A 24,161-nucleotide genomic window follows, 5' to 3' on the forward strand; every position below is an offset into this window, starting at 1 on the left:
CCGCCGATGGAGCAGCTCCGAGCCGCAGCGCGCTGCCTGAGCCCAGCCCCGCCGATCACGCTGGGGAGCCAGGATCCGCCGCTCTGAGGGACTTCCCACCCTTTCCTAAACCATATATTTTTTCTCCTTCCTGTCCCATTGCTCCTCTGTTTTGCCAGCGAAACCCATCTGCCGGAATCCTTCAAGCCTGCGGCAGCATGTAAGGATTTGTTACCGTTCTCCTGAATTCGGCGTGTCGCCAAGCCAAGGATGACACTTGGCATTCAGTGAAATGTTCAGGGCGCGCACTCGGGACAGCCTCACCTCGAGCCCTCGCAGTTACACAGCCTCCTGAACTCTGTTCAGTTCCGTTCTCTAGTGGTGGCCACCAGTGAGATACGCCCTCACACTTCCTGGGACACCTGAAGATTCAGCAGCCCATCCCACAGCTGCCTCGGCGACACGCTCAGCAAATAAATGGGAACCCAGCCACGGCTCGTGTCATCCAGAGTCGTAGTGGGAAACCAGAATATAACGCTTCAGCAAAACCGGAGGGGATGAAGGCAGCGGCAGCATCCCGTGGCAGCAGGGGGGTTACACCAAGCGGACGCCGCAGTGGGCTGGCGAGGGGCCCACCCCACAGCCCCAAGGCCTCTCCGTCCCTTGAGGAAAAGCCACTACCGGGGACAGTCCAGCCGGACATGACAGGCCTGCTTCTCAAAGACACCAGCAGACATTTTATGACCAAGATACAGTCTCTGCGTTCACAGGTGCAAAGTCAAAAGACAGCCTGAGGTCCTTGAGGAAACCACGCTTGGGTCCACGGGCCTCTACTGGGAAAGAAACCCTACCCACAGCAAGCAAACCCTGCCTGCTCCCACCACCTGGAAGCAGAGATCCCAAGGCCCTCCCATGTTTGCTTTACTCCTCGTGACTCTTCAAACAGCTCAGTGAAGTTTCTGGTACGGTGATTAGCATCATTAGCACCATCAGCCGAACGCTGAGGTGGAACACGGCTGAAGCATTTGGCTAGGAGCAGATGGCAGCGAGATCGCTTGAGGAGACGAATACGAGGATCTGCTCCATCCTGTGGTGCTCGACTCAGCTAGTGCTAAAATACTGGGGCCATTTTTACAAGGAGGCTCACCCGCACCCAGAGGGTGAGGAGAGATTTCCTGAACGCTGACGAGAAGAAAGGAGAACAGTGGTCTGAGGTGAGGGCCTCTTCAGCTGGCCATCAGGAGATCCATGCCACTGCTAGACGTGATGTCCCCTGAAGCTGGCTCTGCTTCCTTCCATGCAGAGGAATATTAGGGAAAAAAAGGCCAACTTTTCTGAGTTTCAGTCAGTGTTGATCAGCACAGAAACCCCACAGAGAACCTCCCGCATATGCTTAGGTGGAGGTCGAGGCCCCTGAGGGGAAGGACTCATGGGAGGTGAACGTACAAAGAGACCCCCTGAAGAAGAGAACTCCTGTGGCTGCCATAACGGGATGTGCAGGTAAAACGAAGCAGTTCTACGTTCCGGGTTTTACTGTGACACAAAGGATGACAGGAAACACTATTCAATAAAATGGATGGCTTGCATGGGTGGGGGTCCCAGGCAGGACTACCATTTCACCTGCTATAGCCAGGACCCTGGCAGCAGTCCCCTCGTGCTTCCCAGGGCCCCCCTAAACCCTTCAACATACTATTTCTGCCCCAGGCTGGCAGGACACCTTTTTTTCAGGATGCCTGACCCCAGGTGGCAGACAGACGTGCTATGGGCACTATCAGTCCCACTCTGCCACCCCAGCATCACTCCGACCCTGCCTCTGCAAAGCTTTGCAACGATAACCGTGCCAAAACCCAGAAACGCCCGCTTTTGCAGGAAAAAAAACCTTGCAGCAGACGAGCAGTGGGAAAAGCATCGCACCTTGCTCGGCTGCCGCTGGGACAGCACCCCGTGCTCCGAGGCAGCACGGCCGAGCACCCTGCTGCTCCGCAGTAAGTGGCGGCAGGAGCATTTGTCACCAGTTACATCTCCCGTCTTCTCCCCGGGGACCAAGCACGTCTACAGCAATGTTTCTCTCCGGAACGGTTTTATACCTTTTCTCTCCAGGCGCACACAGTGTTGAGTATTTTTGTCACAGAGATGGCAAGGTCGGAGAAATTCACCCTGCGCTTAAAGGCAGTGAAGTTTGTGATGCTCCTAAGGGACCCCACTCCAAAGCCCCCTGTAGCTCCCTGCAAAGAACTTTTTCCTATTACAATGCAGCTCATCTCTCATCTTAGCCATCATATTTCAGGGACATCTTTTCTTCTGATCCAAGCCATACCTTCCTGGAGGGAAGAATCTTTTCTCTGTACCTGCCTGCAAAGCACCAGGCATGCCAATGGTGCGGCAAAAATAACTGTGTACAAGCAAACATCCAAAGGACGATTTAGGCTACCAAGTCCCACAGTTGCAAACTAGAGAACATGATGCTTATTGTTGCCTGGCCACCTTTCATTTGGCTCATCCCGTATCTAATTCAAACACCAAAACAGGGAAGGGTCCTCAGCAAAATACAGAACATAATCTTTAGAACAGCTTATAAGCACAAGGGGAAACTTGCACCAGAAATGTTAAATCTGGCATTTTTTAAGCTTTATAAAGTCCCAGTTTGCAACCCAGCAACATTTTTACAGTAGGTCTATTTGGAGGGCTCTGTAGGACATTTCCCAGGTTTCTCTCCCAAAGGATAAAAGTGAACGCAGCATTATGCCCAAGAGCATCAATTTGCAATCAGCAGCGCTCAAACCCTGAACCTTTAACACTGCATTAATTCAGTGGGACAGAAGGATGTCTCTCATCAGCTAACAGTGAATGAAGGGTGTCAGAAGAAGTCAGGGGACCTGCTCCTTGCCCTGCTCCTCAGCACCACGACAGCAGCCCAAGCACTGCCTCGGAGCATGTTGATCTCATCAGGATCCCAGGCGAGATGTACAGATGGATGAGAGATGGGAAATGGTAATTTTCAACCATTTCAGCAAAACCTCCTGCATGTATTGTCATGGTAGAAAAAAGGCACTTCTCTCGTCCATGACTTACTTCTTAGTGTTCTTCAAAAGCAATCAAGGGAGATGTTAGCAATTCCCTAGCACAGACCAAGTTTTTACAACAGACAACATCAGAAAACCCCAAAGTGGAGGTTGCTTTTAGCACCCCTTAAGCAAGTCATAAACAGCTCCTCCAAACAGTCATTGCAAACTCATTCCCAGGGATTATCACAAGAAAGCACCATCTCTTTAACAAGGACTACTTCCCACCAACATTAGCACAGTCTCTCTTCAGAGAGCTGACAAGAGGAGTTTCCTCAATGACCAAGCCCTCAGTGTGAAGCCCCCACTCCCACAAACACTCACTTTAAATCCTCCAGGTGAAGCAAGGAGCTCCTGCCAAGCCTACTCACCTTTCTACCCAGCTCTTGTAGTTGGGGATGTCCTTGGCGTACAGTAGTTTGTTGGAGGGAGAGTCTTTTCCTAATTTGTGCTCAGAAGTTGAGCAGGAGTCCATGAATGTCTGAGCCACCACGGATAGGCAGGCATCAGTAATACTGTTCTTGTGAATGTCGAACACAAACTGGGGGTTCTTAATCACATTCACCCAAAAACGTAGAGGTAGACTGAGGGAAGAAAGAAACAGGAATCAGCACCTGAACCGAGCCCTACGGGGCAGTCAGCACACACATATCTCAATTTGCAGAGAAGGAGCTCCTCACGATCCAGGATTTGCTTTTCCCAAGCCCCAGGGATGCAAACAGCCCGGGGTGAACAGCCATTTGCCTCTGCCCCAGCGCAACACCACGTCCTCTGCCCAGCCCAGCATGGCCACAGCTCTCCACGGAGAAATTCCTCAACGTTGTTGACATCTCCAAAGGCAAACCAGGGCACCAAAGAGCTGCAGTTTCTCCAAGGATCCACTCGCACAGAGCAGCCACGGCTGAGCCCATGGGTCACCATGCATGGTTCCCTCCTCTCGCATCGATAACCCTGCCTGAGGCACCTTGGGGCATTCCACGCATCTCTCGTGCTGGAGGAAGGACTAGCTGGACTCCCCGAGGGGCTCATTAGCACACTGAACACAAGAGGACAATCTAGGCAGCCTCAGATGCTGGAAACGCACCTCTAAGTTATAGAGGCAGTGGGTTTCCCAGCCAGCCACGGGCTGGATGTTTGCTGCATACTTACGCACGAGCCACTCTCCGTTGCTCCATTTCCCACTCTCCTGCCCCTCTCCTCTCCCAGGAGCATTTCGGGGTCTCCCCCTGTCAGAATGCCTCTCGGATCTGTCATCCCTCAGCACCGACACCCAGCGAATGCTTTTATCTTAGACAAAACACACTTCATTCCCCAGGACTTCCCTAATGAGGGTACTGGGTGCATGTACATATTTCATTTGTGAAGGGAATGGCCTCAAGAAATTAGCTCCACACATCGAATTAGCACCCAGAGATAAGCACAGGCATTAGTATGCAGGAGCCTGCATGCCCAGCCCCTGCGGAGCGGGGCTTTTTTTCCTCCTTTGCCTTTTGCTCCTTCTTTTAATATAGAAAGCAGAGTTATAAATCAGTTCCAAGCACTTCCGCACTCTCACATCTCCATTTAAAAATGTTTCTTTTCCTGCCCCGCTAATTGCCAACAGTTACTGAACTATACAAAAGCAATTTGGCTGCCATTTAACAAATGCCAGACACGGGAACGTACGTACCCGTCTCCAGTAACGGCAAGATCAGAGAGATGAAATCAGTGAGGCAGCAGAAAAGAAGAATGCTGAGGCGGGGGTTGCAGAGAAGGAGCCGACAACGTGCGCTCGAGCCCCGGCCCCAGCACAGCACTTACTGAGGTCTCATAAGCAGCTCCTCCCCGCTTTTCAGGGAGCAATTAGCAGAGCTGATGGGCTGGCTCTGCAGGCAAGGTTATGGAGGATACGTACACGGCTTTACACTAACTTTGTTAGGGCACGCTCGGCTGCGTGATGGGAGGGAACGTGGCACACACCTCCAGGACAGCCAAGACGAGAATCCAGGCTGGCATCTCCGGAGGAGCCCCGAGGACAGAGAAGCCCGAGCACCGTTTGCTCAAGGTGAGATGGGAGCGGGACTGCATTCAGCCAGCTCCAGCCGTCAGGGGGAGCGTGCTGCCTTGGACTTGGGGATGTAAGGGCTGAGGGAGCATTGCATTCCTGGGATTTTTTCTGCTGCGGAAAGGCATGCAAGGGATTTACCCACACCCAAATCACAGAGATATGGGCCTCTCTTGTCCTGGATCACTTCCACAGACAACCAGAGGCATATTTCTGCTCCCTGTGGGAAGGGTAGGAGGTATCATTAGCTGTGACACCGTTAGCCCCGTCCCACTGCCCCTCTCCATTACCAGTTACTCTTCCAGGTGTGCCTGACATCATAATCATTGATCTGATGCTTATCAGCTTGTTCATCCAGGAAATCAAACATGTATTTGATGGCGAGGGGCAGCGCGCTCCCACGATGTGCTGTGCTGAAGATAGTCTCAAACAGGTCATCCACGAACTTCTGCAAGGTGCCCTGAAGAGGAGAAGGAGAGAAGGACTATTCAGCACCACCAGAGAGATGAGCCTTTAAACTAATTTCACTCCTATTCCTACCACCTGGAAGAGAAGCCCAGTACAATCTGCGTAACCATACTGGTTCTCAGTGGTATCAACAGAAAAACAGGCACCATAGCAATGAGATTTCTGCTTCACCGCATTAACCGGCATGCTAAAAGCATAGAAATAAAATCACCGTATAGAGCAAAAAGATGAAGGGATGTATGTTGTGTCATGGTCTTTATTTGGGTTCCATTAAGGCACCCAAGACCTGACCACAAACATTGCTGAAGAAACCCTTAAGTCCCACGATGCAGGGAGCCAAACCACAGGAGACGGCTGACCCCAGTCTCTGCTACTCTGAGCCAGTATCTTCAGCTCAGGCTCCTGGTCCTCTCTGAGGACATCTTAGACAAACGGCACCCGCTCTGCTTTAGAGAAGGTTTTGGGTGTGCTGAGGGAAGGGGAACCTCCTGTGATGCCACGTGCCCCAGGTATTTATTTACCCTTCTGACATCACCGACTTTGCAGCTTAACCCCAAACAGCAGACAAACGGGATGAGGTGCCTGCTCCAAAGCACTTCTGCTTTGCAGTCTAGCAGCTGCTCAATGATACAGCAAACAGTAAAAGTGCCAAAGGGTGTAAAAAGCAAATAGGACAATGCACTTAAGGGATGCCCATTTAGGGTTGTGGCACACAAAAACAGCACCTCCAGCTCAGGCCCAAAAATCAGGAGAGCAGTTCCTCCTGTGCTGAAGGAGCAGTCTAATAAAAACCAGTGCTTATCCTAAATCCTTATCCCTCCCCATCCAGCTTTCAAAGCCCGGTGGCAGCTCTGTGTCTCCGTGCCGTACCTTGGTGGCTAGCAGGCGGGTCAGATAGATCTCGGAGACCATCTTGCTGCCCCGGTCGCCCTCTCTCTGGTCCATGTGGTCGTGGTTTTTCACCAGGTGCCAGAGCTTGGTGCCGCTCTCCAGGTCGGGGGTGATCATGGGGGTCCGTGAGCGCAGGCTGTCGGGGCTGCTGGCCGTGCGCAGCATGCTCTCTGCAAGCACCCAGCACAGAGGGAAACTCGACCTGACCTCCACCTCGCCACCAGCCCCTCCATCCCTGTCCCCTGCTCTGACTTCAGTGTGTGTTCCCTGCTAAACAGGAGCTTGGGATTCAGCCTCTCCTGTCGGCTGTGCTGGGCATCACCGAGGACTCTCCTCGCAGCCTGCCCAGGTAAACGAGCCCCTGGCTGATGCAGAGAGGCCAGCACCATCTGATACTGCTTGCAAGGGACTCTGCAGAGGTCTGGCTCCCAGCTTGCAGATGCCAGGATCACAGCCTGGCCTCCCGTGTCAGCCTGAGCTGACCACACAACTCCCTCCCAAACCCAGGCCAAAGCACACTTGCCAGCACGTTCGCTAGGGCCCTCAGCTAAGCCTGTTTAAGTGCTTAGAGCCTCTGTGCCTATTTTAATGAGATTTCAGGGGAATAAAAGGGAGTGGATCCCTTAGCTGCAGCCATCTGACACCTGTCTTTCTCCCCTGAGTCCAAAGAGATGACTCTGGGGGGCTCTGCTCCCTCTCAGACACCAGCATAGCACAGTGCAGGAGAAACGGGGATTTAGAGGACTTTGTTCCAGTGAGACAAAATTACGGGCACCTGTCCTGTGCCTCGGTCTGCAAACCCAGCCTGGTGCTGCCTTCCCTGCCAGCACCGCCCAGAGCAAGCTTTGGATCCCGCTGCACACTCACCGTATCTGCTGAGGGACTTGGTGAAAGTGGAGGAGTTGGAGATGTTGTACGCTGAGTTCTGCTTGGGCACCAGGGCTACCGAGGAGCCATCCGTCACCTGCAGGCAGAGGTGGCACGGGCAGGCTGTGACACTGGGGTATGCACACGAGGAACAGGCAGGGAGAAGCCAGCCCAGGAGAGATGAAGATGCTCTGCACCCCATCCCAGGGACACCCATCTCCAGCAAAGGAGACCTAAACATCTACCTCTGCAACACCTTGGGGGCACAGGGCACAACGGGAATGCAGCAGAAACTTCGACATGAAAATGGCAAAGCAAGGTCAGAGCAAGGAGCAGCCTCTGAGTCCTGAGGATGCCCCATGGAGGGCTTCCTTGAACGGAAGGACCATAAACACAGGGACCGTGCATGGAAGTGACTGCAGACCTCCTGGCCACGTCCCTTCATGAGCAGCCAGTTCTGGACAGCCCAACTCAGGCCCTGATCAGGGTAAGGGGGAGAAGAGACGTTCAAGCTGTCAGCAGCTTGTGACTGCCCGGTGCCTTACCTGGTAGTGGGCCAGGGTGTTGAGCCTCTTCCAGTCATTGTCAATCTTTGTGGTGACATCCTCGTCCTGCAGTATGATCCGGGCCATCCTGCCCTGCCGCCACTCTGTCCCAGTGAGGGAGAAGGGCTCATGGTTAGCGGGCAGCTTGGAGGACAAAGCCAAGGAGAGCAGAGGAGCAAGGTCTGGGCATAAACGAAAGAGCCCTGCCATCACCTTTAAACCTAAGGACCGACGACTGTCAACATGGTGTCGGGCAAAAGCTGTTTCTAAGTGTTCAAAAAAGACAGCACTAGTCTGGCCCTGGCAACCCTTCTTCAGCTCTTCTCCTCTCCATCCTCCTGCTCCTCCTTCAAGAACAGGACTATTAGCCCTGTTCTCAATTATTTCTGGCCTCCCTGGCCCTCAGCTAGCTCATACCTGCATCCCAGACCACAGCCAGGACAGAGAGGGCTCCTCTCCTCTCTGCTTGCAAGACTGACTTTCTCATCCCCATGCACAGCCAGTGCCACCAGCCCAGCAGTCTGAGCCAAAACGGACTGGACAAACACAAATGCAAGTGTCCTGATAGGTCCCCTGTCCTGATTTGCATTCGCCTGCCTCAAACGTTTAGTTTTTGGCACTTCTGCTCTTGTCTATTCCAAGAGGAGTGCTCGGCCTCTCTCTTACCCAGGTCCATGTCTCCAGCTTTGGGACGCTGGGAATAGGGCACCCCTTTGTAGACAGCATCCAGCAGCTTCTCCTTCACCTGCGTGATGGTGTCACAGTTGAGCACCTTGACAGGAATCTCTGGGGCGTTCTCGTTCTCAGGGTTCACACAGTTGAGGGTCTGTACAGCACAGAGGGCAGAAAGACTTGAGTGAGAGGATGTCACACACTGGCTGATCCAAGGACATGGGGCTACAGATGCCTATGGTCACATCTCAACCCCAGGCTGCTCTGGAGGTGCAGCACCATGGCATATTCCTGCTTCCCTCTTCTCCCCACCTGTCCCCTTCCACCCCCAAATCTCCAGATATTTCCAGAAGACAATATGCAGGAATCCTGGGCCAGGAAACAATGCCCTGCTCACAAAAACCTGCACAGCTTGAGCAATGCCCACGCACACTCCACTCCCAGCTCCACTCAGGTGGAGACGGAGGCAGTAAAGAACCAGCTACAGGCTCAGCCAAGGGCAAGGTCCAGCTTTAACATGCAGCTAGACAGGGGAGGCAGCTCATATGGAAGGAAGAGAAGCATTTCCCCATCTCCCACGGAAATCTCAAGGCTTTGATTTGCACCCAACGTGAGCCACTGGCTGGCTGCTCCAGCCAACATGTGCTCAACAGCATCTCCATCCCCATGTGTGTCAGGGCCGTGGGGTTTGCTGGTGCTGAGGGGGATTCAGTTCATGTTTGGCTTCCCCAAAGCAAACCTCGCCATGCAAAGGCCCCTTTTTGCACCCTGGTGAGATGGGTATCACACAGACTGGGCATAAGGCACCCAAGGATGCTGGAGAGAGGAACAAGAGAAAAAATGCTCCATGAAAAGCACTTTGGGTATCTCCAAGACCTCGTTAAATAGCTGGACCTAGGGGTCCTGGCAAGAACCAGTACCAGTGGGGTTCCTGCCTGCACTAACCAGCATCTTGTAGTCAATCTGTTGCCGGATAAGCTTGTCTTCACTGAGGGAGTAGCGAGCCTCTCCTGTGATGGCATCGATGGGTCCCTTCTCCATCTGCTGCTTGATGGCACAGTAGAGCATGAAGAGCGGTTCCCCAGCACACTCCTGTGGGACAGGGACGGAGAGAAAGAAAAGAGGGGGGGGTGAGAAGGTGCCAGGCACCACCCTTTCCTGCTCTGTCCCTGCAGCATTAAGCCCCACCTGTAGCTTTATAAACAGTCTCCAGTCCTTGCCCTAGTGTGCCCCCAGTATGCCCCCTGGAGCAATTCATTCTCCCTGAAAACCTGCGGGAGGTTGTTCTCTTATCAACCCCTAGCTTCAGTTTCCCAGAGTTTCCAGACACTCGTGGATACATTCTGCTCATTCTATAGGAAAGGATGAGCTAAAAAGGTTAAATTCAGGACTAGTGAAAAGCAGAGCTGCTCTGGGCACAACGCACCACAGACATGACTTAGTAGAGACGTCTGTGCATGGGATATGAACTATCATCTGAGCATCTGGTCCAGCCGAGGAAAGCACGTGAGGAGTGGAAAGTGACTGCTGCAGAAGGACAGCCTGGGGGCTCTCCCCTGGTAGCACGACGCAGTCCTGGCATCTGCCAGGAGGACACTCTCGTGTGAGAGAAGGTCGAGAGATTTCTCCATGAGACAGCTGAGCACAGCCAGCTGGGTCCAATGGGAAGGAAAAGCAAGAGAACAACTCGGTGACAGTCCTGCCCTGACCCTCCAAACCGACGGAGTTTCCTGCAGTTAAGCCATTTGCCACCTGCATGTCCCCACTGCCAAAGCCCCACTGTCAGAGCCATCAGCCACAGCAGCCAAATCTCCCAAGCAGGAGGAAGGGAGAAGAAAACTGGACCAAGCACTTCTCCCAAAGATGCTGGATATTAAAACTGTGGCAACCGAGGACGTGCCAAGGTTGGAGGCACCAACCAGCCCGGAGCCATGAGCTGGTGAAGGGCGGTTGGAAAAGGACACCCTTTATCACCCAAAGCATCCCAACGTGCCCTTCCAGATGCAGACGTCAGCCCTAAAGGGGAAAACGGGGTAGGATGGGAGCGGAGGGGGCCGAGAAAAATCCCAACAGATTTTACCCCCCAGCCCTTGCCCCTCCCTCCCAGCCGCCTCGCAAATAAATTGTACTTTGGTGCAAAGTGCGGCTGCTCTCCCTGTCACCATATGCTGTTAGCATCTCGTTAGCATCTGCGGTAATTAAAGAGACAGCTGCTAACGAGCAGGAACAGGCATACATCATCCCCAGACCTTCCGACAACACGCCTGTCTTTGAAATTATGTTTCATTTGCAAACTTGGCTTCATTAAGTCAGCGCGGAAAAGTGAGAGACCCGAGGTGGGTGCTACGCTGCGTGCTAATGGCTGCCTCGGGAGGCGAGCGCGCCAGGCTGGCCGAAAAATTGGGAGCCCCACGATGCTCCCACGGCACCCCGAGCTGAGCCCTCCAGCAGGAGGAAGGCAAGAAGGTGCTTCTGCCCGTTGCTTATAGAAATTTCTTGTAAAACCTCGAGGCTGGGGAAAGCGGCGTGGATGGGGAATAAATCAGAGTGGTGTTCCCGGCCACGGCGCATGTGTCTGCTCCGTCCTCAGCCCCAGATTTCCCCTCTGCAAGAGGGAGCCCCCAGCCTGCTGTCTGAAGGGACCCACGGCTGTCCCCAAAAACCATCCTGCACATGGCAGCACACAGCCTGACGGCTCCCCTTTGAAACCAAGTGCCACCAAGGAGGGATAAAGCCACAGAGAAGGCTCAGTGTGAGTGCCCGGGCAGGGACAGACGTCAGGGCAGGAGGCAAGGTCTGGACCACGGCTGTTGCTCCAGCCCTGCTGCAGCTGGCACCCGGCTGTGGTTCTGGCATCACGGCATCCCCTCCTCTGCTGCTCAGACGCCAGCCTGGCTGGCAGGGAATTGACCTCTTTTTGGATTCATGGGCTAGACCTGGCCCTACGGCCACCCCAGAGGGATGGAGCCGTCCTGGGCATGGGTATGTCTCTTCTCCATGGCAGGTGAGGATCATTCAGGGCTCGTCCCTGACAGAAACCACCGAAATGAACGTGGCCTACAGAACCAGGCACCGGGCAGGTGCCCCGGGATGATGTCCATGGGGTGAGAGGCAGGAGGGGATGGTTTGATGGGGACAGGCCACCCCGCAGGCTGCTGGAGGACAGGGCTGTGTCCGGGCTCTGCCAGCCCCAGCACAGCTCAGTCGCAGCAAGGGGACAGGGCAAGGACAGGCTGAGGGATGAGAGATGTTCTCCCTGCAGGCTGAGCAAACACCCCGCGAATGGCACATCCACACACGTGTCGGTACGTGGGGCGCAGGCTGAGGCAAGCCAGCTAAGGCTCAGACTCTTTTATGGACTAGATTTAGCTCATCAGGCACCTAATATCGCGCATTTTTCAGTGCTTGTCTCAATTTATCCCTCTCCCTTTCCCCGGGGTGTCTCATTAAGACTCTGATAAATGCTACCGCAGGGCCCCGTGAAAGCGCCAGCCCTGGCTGACTCCAAACGCTGCCATCTCCACCCTTGGCCCCGGGCAGGAGGAGGCTGTCCTGTGCCTGTCCCCGTCCCCGTCCCCTGTCCCACAACACGGCCGTGCGCCCAGCCCCGCTCCAGGCAGCTTTGCTGAGAGCAGCCCTGGCAGCTGGGCACACATCCGCCTGCCTCATTTACATGCACAATTACCGCGGTTTGGTGCAAGGCATATGTTTTCCTGCTGGCAAACTGTCTGCTGTGATACCTCTCCATCTACTCCGCGGGTTTCTCCTGCTTCCCATGCCACCTGTGATCCTCACTGCCGGGAGACAGGCAGGAAAGGCCCCGCAGGTCTCCTTCGGCGGGGCTGACACAGGAGGGGCCACGGACGCATCCTCAACCCTCTTCCACTCTAATGTGAGTGACCCAAGCATTTCAGTTTCCACCACTTCCCCAGCACGACAAATCTCACAGCCAGCGTGCTTATCCAAGCCCTGTGCATAAATCCCTCCTGTTACAGTGCACCTAGATCAGATTGCTCTCCTGCTGCTACCAGCCAGACACCAGAGGTGACTTCTTCTGCCAATGCCATGTCTTACCCAACGGCTTTGGAAAAAGGCATTGTCCTGACCCCATCCCCACGTCCCTCTCTTCCTGCTACTCCTTATCCTCAGGCTTACCCAGCACTGGCAAAGCACACGGTGACCTCTCCAAAAAAGGACTGGGCTGTGCTGGGACAGACACAGGACACTGGTGGCAAACAAACTGGTCCAAAGCAGCTTCTGAAGGAGGTGGCCATGCCCCTGTGACCTGCCCAGTCCAGCCAGGGACAGGACAAGGGTGTCCAAACGTGCACACAAAACCAGAATGTCCCCAGATGCCACCCTGGGTGTTGGAAGGATGTGTGCTCTGCCTTGATGGGCTGAAGAATAATCATGCCTACTTGAAGGATCCCGATACTTCAAGTAGGATCTGACCTTCAAGGGAGGATCTGACCCCTTCCTTGGCCCTTTTGTGCCCTGGGAGGGGGCTGCAAGGTCCTGCCTGCCCACCCCTTCCTACCTGGTCCCACCTGGCACTGCCACAGCAAAGGACAGGAGGGCACAACCCAGCAAAGCCGCAGCACGAAGAGGCCGTGGGAAGTTTGACATCTCCCTGCAAACAGCGCAGCTTTTCTCTTCTCCCACCCCTGGAAAGCAATCTCCGCTGCATGCTACAGCTAGATTTTTATAGATACAGGCTATCCCTCCACGGAGGCAAAAAGCCAAGCGCATGTAAGTGATATTATAAATCACCTCTCGTTGACGATCACTTGAGTTCTGCACAGACTCCTGCTCGCTCTCATCTCTTGGCTGGAAATGGTTCAAACCCTCTTTATCTTAATGAGGGATGAAATCCCACAAAAACGGCTGTGTGCCACCCAGCCTGGCTGAGCTGACGCCAGGCAGGATCCCAAGAAACAGCCCCGCTGATTGACACACCGGCAGTGGGACCGCCAGAGCCCCAGCAGGACGTCCCCCTGCAGGTACGGCCATATAACCCGCACAGCTCTTGGTGCAGCCCTAGCGGGTGAAAACACCAGTCCTGGCAGGGGAAACGTCTTTAATATGTTCATACAAACGTGGTGGGGAGAGCTGCTGTCCCCCAGTGGGACCCTCGGGGTGTAAAGTCCCCAGGGGACACCTTTCGGAGGGGAAGCAAGAGCAAAAGCGGAGATGCTGGGAGAAAGCATCCCCCTAGCAAGGAGCCTCACTTTCAAAAGGCAGAAGGAAAAGCAGCAGCGTTACGTGAGGAGCGCAGCACATCAAGCTGCAGCTCAGACGTGCAGAAATATCCCCTGAGCACAGCCGTGTCTGTAGAAGGACCGGCTCCTGGGGCTTCGTCCTCCTGAGCTGCACAGGGAGAGGCAAGGAGGCAGGAATGGGAACCGCTCATAAGGGATTCGAGGCTCAGCTGGGTTCCTACAGATTTATCCTTTCTCCAGGCACTGTTTTTATGAAGATCTCAAACCCAGTATGCATTAAGCAATCCCTGTCTGCATTTCATTTCTCAATCTCAGCTATTTCCCCAAAAGGGAACCCAGAATCAGTAATCACATCTCAGAAATGCAGGACAGAAACCCAGGCCTGGGAAGCGATCGGCGCCCCAGGAGGGAGCTGCAAACCAAGGAGCCCCAGCTCTGGGTGACAAGGCAGGATCCCACCTCCCCTCCCGTTCAGGGTCAGCGATCCCTCCCAAACTCACCTTCAGGAACTTGTACAGCAGAAACGTGAACCAATTCGTCAGCATCTTCTCTGCCACCGATTCCGTTCTGTAGGGAAGGCAGAGAGCAAAACCATCAGGAGGGGATATTAGAGGTCTGATCCTACCCACTGACACCTCACCCTCAGACTGTGGCTGAATTATTTTTGGCTTTATAGGGTCACATCTAGAAAGGCAGGAGACTCAAAGCAAAGGGGCATTAAGCTGACAGCCTAAGCTCTAGCGAAACGCCTCCCATCTGCCAGGCTGAGCCACAGCAGCCCTCCAAGAGGGAGAAGCAAACGAGTCTCCAGCGTATCTGCAGAGCTGGAGAGAGCCACGGATGATCTTGTCCCGCGAGGAGTCTCGCCCAGGGGACGACCAGCCTCCTACTTCTCCTTCGTACCTTCTGCTTAAAGGAAGTTTGTTTCTTCTGTCATGTCCCACTGGAACCAGGCAGCTCCCTCCAGGGACGGAGGGCTGCATGAGACACGCCGGTAAAGCCTCACCAAACCTCCTCGCATTCCATGAGAGGAGCACCCTCCCGCAGTACTGCCAAGGGCCTGATCCAGCTGGAAGCCCCCTTTTTTCCCCCCTGGGATCTGCTGCTCTGACTTGCACTGCGGTGCACTCAACGCCGCCGCTGTTCTGCAAGCGGCCCGGTGCTACTGGGCCACCAGCAGCACCCCGAGCAGTCCTTCAGCTCCGGGTCCCCCAGCCTATAAAGGACAGTGAGCCATTGGAGCGAGCCCAGCAGAAGCCATGAGCTCCACGGAGACCTTATAGGAACCTTCCAGCACCTAAAGGGGGCTGGTGAGGGACTTTTTACAAGGGCAGGTAGTAGTAGCACAAGGGGTAGAGGTTTTAAACTGCAAGAGGGTAGGTTTAGATTAGATATAAGGAGAAAATTCTTCACTACAGGGTGGTGAGGCACTGGCACAGGTTGGCCAGAGAAGCTGTGGATGCCCCATCCCTGGAGGTGTTCAAGGCCAGGTTGGATGGGGCTTTGGGCAACCTGGTCTGGTGGGAGGTGTCCCTGCCCATGGCAGGGGGCTGGAACTGGGTGGGCTTTGAAATCCCTTCCAATGCAAACCATTCTGTGATTCGGTGAAATGTCAGGTCCCTGTGTGTCCCCTCAGAGCGGGGTGGCGATGCAGAAGGAGCTTGCAATGAATTACGTTGCAACCACCAGCTCCGAAACAAGCTTAAAAATGGAGCCATGCTTCTCAGCCGGTGGAGGAAGCAGCTCGAGCTGCCTTCAGAAAACCTGTATCTTGGCCCTTGTTTCCTAAAGCACAGTTCGAATCCAGACTCCATCATGCTGCAAAGGGCCGTGGTGAGGAAGGTTGAGGAGAGTTTGCCTGTGCCTGTTCTGGAACATCACCACCCAGCTCACAGCTTAACGTGCCTGCCTCGGCACCACAGGCTGGTCTCGCTGCCACGAGATTAAAATTCACCTTAACATGTCCATTATTTTTAAAGTCCCTTTCGCTCCCTCTGAGTTAAAAAGGCAAGGCAGCCTCCTGAAACTCTCCAGCTACGCTCCTCAGCCCATCCGCCCATTAATCATCACATCAGCCACTCGGGAAGGCAGATGCTCCTGAAAGCACAAGCAATACTAATAACCTTGCAAACAAAGCCGCCTTCCTGTTACCCCAAGGGATCAGACGCAAGCAGGTTGACTCAAGAAACCCAAAATCAGGAGGAACCTGAACCTCGGAGCCCCGCTGCCCAAAGGCAATGCCACGCAGGGGAGCTGGGGCAGGAACCCATGGCCAGATGGCTGGGGTAGGAAATCCACTTTCCTGGAGTTTATTCAAGCTGACTCGGGGTCGTATGGTCCCCTCCAAGCCTTTCTCTTGTGCTAATGGGGTTTAGCCCTTTCTGCCCTCCCTGGAATAGCACAGCCCTCCTTAAGGCATTAGGGGACGGTAAGACCTCAGCCTCCAGGAGGGACGCCTGCCTGAGCCCTATCAGGGAAGATTAATCCATCAAGGGGAGCAAAAAAGAGACGAGGAAAGCAATGTGGGTAGAAAGCCAAGGAAAGGGGTGGGCTGATGCTACCAGCAGACATCCTCCCCAGCCCCCGGAGCGGGTCCCTCACCAAGCAGCCCCAAACACTCGTCTCCAGTGCCCCAGACGGGGCTCCAGCCGATGTCTGCCTTCATTTGCGATAGAGCCAGATGCCACAGCAACGGGGGGGATTATCCAATAACCAAATAAATAACAGCTCTCCCCAGTTAGATCGATGTTAATCCAGTTGCCCTGGGCAGTAAGAACATCCTCTCACCCAACAGCAGGGCTAATCAAAAAACCAGCGGAGGTGCAGCCCCGAATGCTGCTTGCCCCGTGTCGCGGCTGCAGGAAGTACAAAGTCCCTTTACATTTTACTTTGGGAGGCGCAAGCAGGGTATCGGCCATGGGACCTCATCCCTGTCCTAAGCCTCCTGCAGCTCCTTGCAGTGGGGTCCCCAGACCCTGCTGCTGGGGGCTGCCAGTCCTCGGGCTGCCAGTACCAACAGGGGCTGAGCTCCGTCCCCAGGCTGCTCCCGCGACGCAGGTACTGCGGCTGCTGGCCTCCCCGCGCTGCCTTTTAGTTATATTTTATTGATTTACTTCCTTCTGGAGCTTTGCTCCGATGGCAGCAGCTTCGTGATGCTCCGAGTGAACCACGAGCTGGAAATGCAGTTTAAATATTTCAGTGAAGCCTGATGCTGTGGAGGGACAGCAAGAAGAGAGCCCAAGGACGCGCTCGGGGACAGGGGACACACGGGGTGGCACCTTCATGACCCACCTCTCCCAGCCAGCCACACGTCTGCACCGCTCCCTCTCTGGCACATTTCTTACAAGGTCTTTTGATAAATTACAGGCTTCCTGTATTTCATTTGTAGGTGAGAAGTAAAGTAGAGATACAAGCCACAGGAAGGTAGGTGGGATGTAGCTGGGACCAGCTTGCATCTGCTCCAGGCATCTCCCCATGGCCGGGCACACACAGCCCAACGAGCTGCCCAGCCTGGCCACACCATGAACATTGGCTGATGTCTGGAAGATGCTCTGGTTTCCTCCAGCCCTTCTGGTGACATGCCAACCCCGCAGCTGTCCCTGCTGGAGCGAGAAGGTCCGCAGGTTCTGCTCCATCTCTGCCGCGGGCTCACGCAGAGATGGGAAGGCGCGGCACAGCGTGCAGCGGGAGGGTTGGCACGGAGCGCCTCGAGGTGGGCTGGTGGAGCTTATTAATTGTTTTTGTTCCACACTTGGTGTATCTTTCAATATTCATCAGCCCGTGATGAAGGAGAGCTCAGAGCTATCATCAAATATTGATGGGCCAGGCAGACTCACAGCAGGGCTTGGCACGCTGCCTCCTGCTCGCGCTCTCCCCCGGCCCCGGGCAAGACTCCTGGCTGGAGAAGATCCGCTTGGCTTTCCCATGAAAACCCCCAGGAGCCTGGCAAGGTGGGCAAGCCCCAGAGAGGCGGCAGGCAAGGGAGGACTCCTGCCAGCTGCCAGCACACAGGGCCACCAAGAGGAGTGCTGACAGCGAGGCACAGCCAACGCCAACGCCATCACTGGTGGCACCCCAAAATGACACCACCTCGTGTCCCCACGCACACAGAAGTTGCCTGGGCACCACCGCCCAGCTCTTGGATGGAAACTCACCTCCGCAAGAGCAGCTTGGGGTGGTTCTTACTCTCCAGGTTCTTCTCGATGAGGTCGGAGAGGAGCTGCTTCAGCACGCCCGTCGCGTACTCCATCTCCCCCTGCAGCGCTGTCATGATGAGGGAGGCCACGTTGCCGCGGTCCCGCATGGAGAAGCTCCGCTGGGCCTCCAGGGTGCGGATGAAGGTCAGCAAGAAGTGCTTCTTGTTCAGCAGCTGCCCGAAGAGGGTCAAGGACTTCTCCACGTTCGCCTGGACCTGCGAGGATAGAGCAAAGCTGGGAGATGGGCACGAGAGGGAGGGCGATGGGAAGGCAGGTGGGCTGCACATCAGGTGAGCACCGTCTCGGGGCATCGCTGTACACAAAGACTCTCCCCACGCACATACATGCACTTCACTCACAAACTCTCCTTGAACCAAAAAACACACGTCACAATCTCAATTTCAGCTAAGAAGAAGGCCGGCTCCCGCCCCAGGCTCTGCAGCACGTGCCGTGGGTATCACACAGACGGAGTTCCTGCTCCTTCTTAATACCCACAAAGCAAAGAAAGCCTCGGCACTGAGCTCTGCAGACAGCAAACTCGCCTGGTTTTAGGTGGATGGGTTTCAGACATACAAGCAAATAGTGGAAACCTGGGTCTGCCTCTCTCCAGACACGGCCTGAAATATTCCCTTTGCTCTGGAGGCGTTTGAAGCTGCATCTCGGGCCGTTCCTGGCTCCGCAGTGCCCAGCAGGGACTGGGCTGGGCTGCTTTCATCTCCACACTGCCTTCGTTAGCGCTGCTCTGGTCAGCACCGACCATATTTCTCATCAGAAATGAGCATTTTTACACACAACATCTTCCCATTAGAAAAGATGGTTTCCTCTGAATAAAAGCCTTGCTGCGGTAAAACGTCAATTTTAATGATTTTTTTTTCCCCTTGTCTTCCTGATTGGGAGAATAAGTGAAAAATTTCATTTCATGTCGATATTTGGAGACAAAACAACGCTCTTCATTTCAAAACATCAACTCAAAATGAAGAAGAGGGTTTTGACACATCAAATCATTTCACTTCAATCACAACTTTGGATCACTGCTCTTTGGTTCAGCGAAGCTTCTCGTGGCTGCGACTTCCCCCTCCAAACTGCTGACATTCCCACAGGGAAAAAAATGAAATAAATCCCATTTCCTTGCCTTTTTGTCACACAACCCTCAGGTGACACGTGTCCCCTCAGCACCCAGGTGAGGGGGTGCCTGCCCCTGGGCATCCCAGAATGGGGACAGGGGAGTGACCCCAAACCTTGGGGTTCCTCCTGTGAGCAAGCACATGGCTTGGCTTATTTTATCACATCTCAGAGGTTTACATCCCGCTAGGAACACGTGCTTTAAATTACCTGCTCCCCAAGCCTCTCCCTCTGGACCACACGGGGACCTCGGTGCAACGACACCGCTAATGCAGGCGGGTGCCTGAGGTCCAGCAGCACCGATGGCTCCCTGCAGACACGCACAAAGGCTTCCTCGGCACAGGAAGACCCCACTGCTGTCCCTCAGGGCAGTGACCCTAAAAGCCAGCTCAGAGCCAGCGGGGCAAGGGACTGTGTCCTTCCAGCAGCCAGCTGAGGTCTGCACGAGGAGCGTCGGTGCCCTGAGCAACAACTGCTCCATCGGGAGACAGCCAGATCCGATCCGAGCTGCATCTCCGTGAGAGGAGCAGCTGGAGCTCAACAAGCTGGGAAATGGGCCCCGTCCAACAGCAGCCATCGGACGGGATCTTTGGGAAGAGCACAAGGGGATGAGCAAAGCCCATCATCGCACGCAGCCCGCGCCCAGCGCTGCACACACGCGCCGCCCCGCTGCCTCCCCGCCTGGCTGGGCCGCCGTGTTTAACTTGCTGATCATTAGCAGAAATACATGAACAATACCGAATTAAATATTTAATCAGGCTTAAATTCACACAAAGCAACAAACCTCCCCCCAACAAACCTAAAGAGAAAGGGAACTGGTAATGACAGTGTAATACTTGGCTGTGGATTAGCGGGTGCGTGAGCAAGCGCCGTCTCCCTCCCAGCACTCGCAACAGCTAATGTTACACTCGGAGTAAAGAGACAAATAAAAGCAAACCTGATTAAATTATATGAAGCTTGCACAACTGTAGTTGCTTTATTTAATCTTTTCTTTTTTTTTTTTTGGCTCCTATGGAACTTTAACCCCTTGTTCCCCTGGCAATGCTGAGCCTGGATGCTCTCCCCGGTGGGATGTTTTGAATTAGGAGCTGGGAGTGGAGCAACTCCTGCCTGCCCTCCCCCCGCAGCCGATGCACAATTACTCCCCTGCGATTTCCTTTCCAGAGCTCTGGTTTGATACCGTTTCCACCCTTCTCCCCTCTGGAAGGGATTGCAGCATCTGACAGATGCTGCCAGGAGAGGTTTCTGTTCCCCCTCCCTCCGCGGCGCCCCCTCCACGCGCCTGCTGCGGGGGCTCTGCCACAGCCCGGCACCACCGCCCCCACCTCGCCCCGGCCCTTCAGGGAAAAAACCTTCAGAGCAAAGCAGAGCAGAGCAGAGCAGAGCACCAGGCTTCCACATGGACAGGAAGGGCCGTGCCCGAGGGAGGGCTGCTTTCACACCCGCTGCGCTGCTCCCCGCGGGCGCAATGGCTCTGAGCAGCTGGGAAACCTGAGCTGCAGGGGGAAATCCACGGAAGCAGGGTCCCCGCTGCCTCCGGAGCTGGGATTAGGGAGCAGGCACGGGGCCAGCTCCCCACGCCGTGGCCATGCTGGCTGACAACGCCAGCACGTGCACTTGCAGGTGGTAAGAGCGTGTTGCATCGTAACCAGTACCCCTGCATCCTGCACCAGGGCCGGCTGCTTCCCCTAAATACGCCGCGAAGCCCGCGTCAACATTAATTCCCTCGCCAGGCCAGCAGCGAGGGAAAGCTAAGGTTTAACCCCCCTCATTTCTCCAAGCAGGAGCAGCCTCAGCAGCCCTGCAAAGGAGAAGCCAGTTGCTGTGCCCCAAATTCACCAGGCGTGGGGAGAGGAGAGGGAGCTGGGTTGGGGCGCGGGGGCAGGACACCCGGGTAGGGCCCCGCATGTGGAAACGGAGCCGGGGCAGCAGGTGATGTTGGACAAGTCTGCTGGCAAAGAGTGGCCAGTCAGGCATCAAACAAATCCAATTGAATAAAGCAAGTGCCGTAGAAAATGACAGCAGCAATGATATTAATATAAATATTGATATTAATGTCAGGGAGCGCAGTAACCGCTCAGCGGCCGGGCTGTGCTCACGGTGGCTGCCACGCGGCGAGATGCTCTTTGCTGCGCGAGGCTGGGGCAGTGGCCAAGCCCATCGCGTGTCCCTCCAGCTCCGCCGTGCCCACACCAGCAGGAGCCTCGGGCTTCATTGCAGGGCTCCAGCACCGCTGGATGAGCTGCAGGTGCCCCGTTAGTGGGAAGCACGAGCTGGCACAGGGTTTGCACAGACCCAAATAAAAGGGGACTTGGGTATCCACCACCCACACGTGGTGGTTTAGGATGTATGCCCCCCCAATACTTGATCCACAAAGTTTCCTCTGCCCCTCCTGCGATGCAACCACCAGCCTTGTGAGCACAGAAGCAGCAGCAATTGCCTTCCTTCGTTATTCCGACCCCACATCCCCAAAACACTTTGCTCTCCCTGCTCTTTGCTGTTTACCCACTCCATTGCCTAGGGGTGGGCTCAATCCCTGTTTTGGCAAAGGTTAGCTATGGAAACAGGGTATTTCTGCCCACCTTCGCCAGCCTGTGTCCCTCACTGTCTGCTTGAGGACCAAAGCATCTCTCCAGCCTTACACTTACGACATCCTACTCTGAAACCCCCAGAACTCCTTTTTCACAGCTGACAAGTTGCAAGGGAGGCAGATGAGCATCACCACCCTACAAATCCTCGCCTTTCCAGGGCAGGCATCCCAGAGGCATGCCCCCAGCATGAACCACTGCAGAGACAGACAGACAGACGCACGGCACCCCACCTCCATCTCCTTCAGCACGGGGTGGTCTTCTATCCCGGGGAAGAGAACCCGCATGGCGTACGTGCGGTAATCCAGGAAGGGGATGCCAGCCCCGTCCAGGTCGTTTGTCAGTTCGTTAATGTCAGTCTGCAGCTCGGCAAAAGCTGGAGGGGAAAAAGCAGAATTGAGCAACGCGGCCCCGAGCCCCAGCACGCAGCTTTGCCACCCAGCCTCTGCTGTGCCCCCAACACCCGACAGATGGGTCTCAAGGCAGCTCGCAGGCTCAAGCCAGATCCGCATCCCCCTCCTCGGGCAAGGCTATTGAATCTGTTCCCATTTCATAGATGGAGAAAGAAAAACCGAGCTGCGGACAGAGGGGATGCTCTCCCCAGAAGAAACCAAGCGGTAGATCTGAGAACAGGACCACCGGGTCCCAAGGGGCTCCAGTCCCCCTTGCTCAGCCCTCGCACGCTCCCAGGGATCCTGCGGGCAGCCCGGGCTTGAGGAAAGCCAGAGCTTCTGGGGGAAACGTTAGCCGAAACCACAAGAATGTCCTCATTTTGTTTTGACCTAAATACTACTGGAGAGAAGAGCTGAACACACCCACCCCAGCACCTCCTGAGCCGAGGCGAGCCAGTTCCGATTCCCAGGGGAAAGCAGCGCGGGGGGGTCCTGAACCTTTAATTGCACCTACAGGGAAAAGCTGACAGAGAGGAGTCCGGGAGATGCACCGGGGAAAGATGGGGGGGGAGCTGGGGGTGGGGGGAGCAAACCCTCAGAAAAATCAAATTAATGGCACTTTAAAGGGAGCTGAAAGCACAGCACAGGACTGCAGGCTCGTCAGCCTGATGAGAAAAAACAAACCGTCAGCTTGAAAGGCGTGCTATCTTATCTGTAACTAGTGGGACTAGAAAAGAGAAAAGGCAGGGAAGAGATTGTGCCTTTTAATTAAAAGCAGATCCTTTTATCTGCCAGCTGTGGAAGACAAGACACCAGCCCCTCCACCAGCTCCCTCCCCTCTCCCTGTCACCATCGCCATCCGCATGCCTGTTTGGGGACGGGGATTTGGGGAAGCAAAGGGTTTTTCTTTCTTTCTTCCCCTTTTTTTATCATCTTGTTTTAGGTGCCTGCTCCATCGTCAGCCTCCGGGCTGGTTGGAGCTGTGGTTGGCAAGGTCGGGGCCTCGGGAGCCAGCTCAGGGGGATAATGGGCAATTAGGTTTTATCAGCAGGATCATACAGGGAATTCTGTCCAATTTCTCAGCATCCGTCTGTCACGTAATGAGAGACCAATTGCCCGCTCACAGGCAGCCCCCGCTACCTTCCCTGCTCCCTTTTCTCGTGTTTGGAGGGGAACGCGAGAAAAGAAGGAAAAGGGGAATTCCTTAACTTGTTGGAAAAATCCCCAAATTCCACCCAAAATGAGTCCAGATAGGAGCAGGAGAGCCCGCAGGGTGTCAGGACAGAGGAGGGGGATGGAGACAGGAGGCAGAGGGCCCGATTCTGGCCCCGCTAACTGAGGCTGGTAAGGGACAACTGCATCTCACGGTGCCGGCCACTGCCCCCGACCCAAGACAAAGCCCAGCTCCGCTGAGGACCAGGGCCGCTCACCCTCTTTGCACTCGAGGGCCACCCGGGACTCCAGGTTGTCCATCTGCAGCTGGAGGCGCTTCAGGGTGCGGTCGGCGTCCCGGGACTTGCGCTTGTAGGCGATGAGGACGATGATGATGATGAGGAGCAGCAGGCCGCCCCCGCCGCCGATGCCGATGATGGCTGGCAGGGTGAGCAGGCTGTCCGAGTAGATCTGCAGCGTCCCCGGGGAGAACTCGAACCCCCCGGCCTTAATCTGCGCCACGGGGAAAACGAAAAGGGCCGGGAGTCAAGGGTGCACGTGCCCTCCTGCCACGCCTGCTGCCCTGGGAGCCACGAGGAGCCCGGGGGATGTGGGGAAACGTGGAGGATCCCTCTAAACCCTATGGGGCACGGGGCGCACGGCAGCTCGGAGCAGCACGGCGCGCTGCGATGGGATGCAGGACGCACACTGCTGCGCTGCCGCCGCGCGCGCACGGAGCAGGCAGGGAGTTTGATGTCTCATTCAGACAGCGTTACGAGAACAGATGGGATGTGAAGCAAGTTCCCTGACGGATGGGGAGCCTGGGGGGACGGCACCGGGTCCCTTTCAAGCAGGCAGAGGCCGCGCGGAGCTGGAGCGCCAGCACTGCTGTGCGACAACCTGACACGCACGGGGTCTCGCTTACAGCACGGGTAGGGACTGGGGAAGGGGTGGGCAAGGGGTG

At 55.3% G+C, this 24,161-nt stretch overlaps 1 protein-coding gene across 4 annotated transcripts in view; it reads right to left on the reverse strand.

Moving 5' to 3' along the window:
* Positions 1-24,161, reverse strand: part of PLXNA1 (plexin A1) — a 110,786-nt gene that overhangs the window by 7,842 nt on the left and 78,783 nt on the right. For 2 of the 4 annotated variants that reach the window (XM_067003461.1, XM_048069038.2), the window contains exons 20-30: positions 23,476-23,710; positions 21,887-22,029; positions 17,902-18,158; positions 14,248-14,314; positions 9,474-9,620; positions 8,523-8,682; positions 7,857-8,038; positions 7,312-7,408; positions 6,424-6,614; positions 5,376-5,545; positions 3,413-3,625 (exon numbers count right to left, since the gene is read on the reverse strand). In XM_067003461.1, the coding sequence (XP_066859562.1) occupies positions 3,413-3,625; positions 5,376-5,545; positions 6,424-6,614; positions 7,312-7,408; positions 7,857-8,038; positions 8,523-8,682; positions 9,474-9,620; positions 14,248-14,314; positions 17,902-18,158; positions 21,887-22,029; positions 23,476-23,710 (1,862 nt within the window). Of the gene's footprint in view, positions 1-3,408; positions 3,626-5,375; positions 5,546-6,423; positions 6,615-7,311; positions 7,409-7,856; positions 8,039-8,522; positions 8,683-9,473; positions 9,621-14,247; positions 14,315-17,901; positions 18,159-21,886; positions 22,030-23,475; positions 23,711-24,161 lie in introns of those variants that run through there. The other 2 variants (XM_067003462.1, XM_067003463.1) reach the window with 2 other exon arrangements.

Source organism: Anser cygnoides, chromosome 10 (genome assembly GCF_040182565.1).
Source record: "Anser cygnoides isolate HZ-2024a breed goose chromosome 10, Taihu_goose_T2T_genome, whole genome shotgun sequence".
NCBI classification, from domain to species: Eukaryota; Metazoa; Chordata; class Aves; order Anseriformes; family Anatidae; genus Anser; species Anser cygnoides.